The sequence below is a fragment of the Frankliniella occidentalis genome, unplaced genomic scaffold (assembly GCF_000697945.3).
Source record: "Frankliniella occidentalis isolate FOCC.00 unplaced genomic scaffold, Focc_3.1 Scaffold52, whole genome shotgun sequence".
NCBI classification, from domain to species: domain Eukaryota; kingdom Metazoa; phylum Arthropoda; class Insecta; order Thysanoptera; family Thripidae; genus Frankliniella; species Frankliniella occidentalis.
The window spans coordinates 911,938-913,158 of record NW_026267182.1 but is presented as its reverse complement, the minus strand read 5'-3'; the positions used below and the strand labels follow the sequence as shown (position 1 = coordinate 913,158).

Genomic DNA, 1,221 nt, shown 5'->3' with positions numbered 1-1,221 from the left:
ACCGCCTATAGAGGTCATTGTCGGACACGAACAATTGCCCGTATTTTGTGCCCCTTGAATACCCCCCGCCTCTCTCCCCCCTTACGGGCTGCTGCCACCCAACTCTGCTCCAGCAGCAGGTCCCTTTTCAACTCAGCAGCAGCAGCAGACGACCTCATCCTTTTCCCAACCCAACCCCGTTTTCTTTGAGCACGACGTCGAGCAAGGTCGCGCCGAAGATTAGCCGGGCGCTGCAACGGCGACGTCGTCGCCCGGGGGGCTCGGGGTGACAAAGCACACGAGATTTTACGGCAAAAATAATAAGCTCTGTTTATTCTCTCTTTGGTACTGCAGTGAGCGTTTGTCAACGGCGCGGCGTCCGTTGTCCTCAGTAGTGGCTGAGGGCGAGGACGGGGGCGGCGGCGTGGACGGCGTGGCCGGAGTTGGTGACGACGGCGTTGAAGCCGTTGTGGTCGTCGGCGGTGTAGTGCACGGTGCGGGTGGTGCCGTCGGGCTGGAGCAGGGAGTACTCGCCCTTGACCACGTCGCCATCGCGGTGCTCGGAGGCGCTCTTCACGTCCCCGGTGTGAGCGTCGTGCACTCCGTACTTGAAGGCGTACTTGGGGTGGGACTGCAGACACGAGAAGAGATCCGTCAGAGAGGGGAGCCCAACTAATAAAGGGGAAGAACTGGTAGAAGACTTACATCGTACTCTTCTTGGGCATAGCCGTGGTCGGCCACGTAGGCGGTTGGGATGAAGCCCGGGTAGGCGGAGGCCACGGCGGCGAGCGCCACGAGGACAGCGACGACCTGACCCCGGAACAAAACATAAGAAAAGTAAGAACAAGCCACGTAAAGGCACAGTTGGCCAAAACTCCGGCCCTCCGGCCTGTATCGGGGGCGGCCTTGTGGTACTCACCCTGAGGTACTGCATGGTGTCGAGGAGGAGCTGGAGATCTGCTCGGAACTGAAGATGAGAGTAGATTGATGATTCGGAAGACGGGTCTTGCTATATATACTCAACGCGTTGGTCGAGAAAGGGGCTGTGCGTGGGCGGCGGGGGCGGGCCGAGCCGGTTTGGCACAGGATGCACCGAAATTCGGGCGAGGGCCTGCCTGACATAACGCCCGCCTCGCAGCCCGCCAAGCGTGAGGATGTATGCGAAGCCCATTTTAATATATATTTTTAAAACTTGACTATAACTTGCTGCTCTACAACTCCAAACTTACAAAATTTACATTA

The 1,221-nt window shown here is 58.2% G+C and overlaps 2 protein-coding genes across 2 annotated transcripts in view; one reads left to right on the top strand and one right to left on the bottom strand.

Annotated features, from left to right (window-relative positions):
* Positions 1–1,221, top strand: part of LOC113205191 (serine/arginine repetitive matrix protein 2-like) — a 12,496-nt gene that overhangs the window by 9,314 nt on the left and 1,961 nt on the right. The gene's annotated exons all lie outside the window — the stretch shown is intronic.
* Positions 284–959, bottom strand: LOC113205194 (cuticle protein 19-like). The gene is made up of 3 exons (XM_026420705.2): positions 899–959; positions 685–789; positions 284–610 (listed from the first exon to the last, which is right to left on the bottom strand). Exons 1-3 carry the CDS (start codon positions 911–913, stop codon positions 368–370), a joined length of 363 nt encoding a protein of 120 aa, XP_026276490.2. The 5' UTR covers positions 914–959; the 3' UTR covers positions 284–367.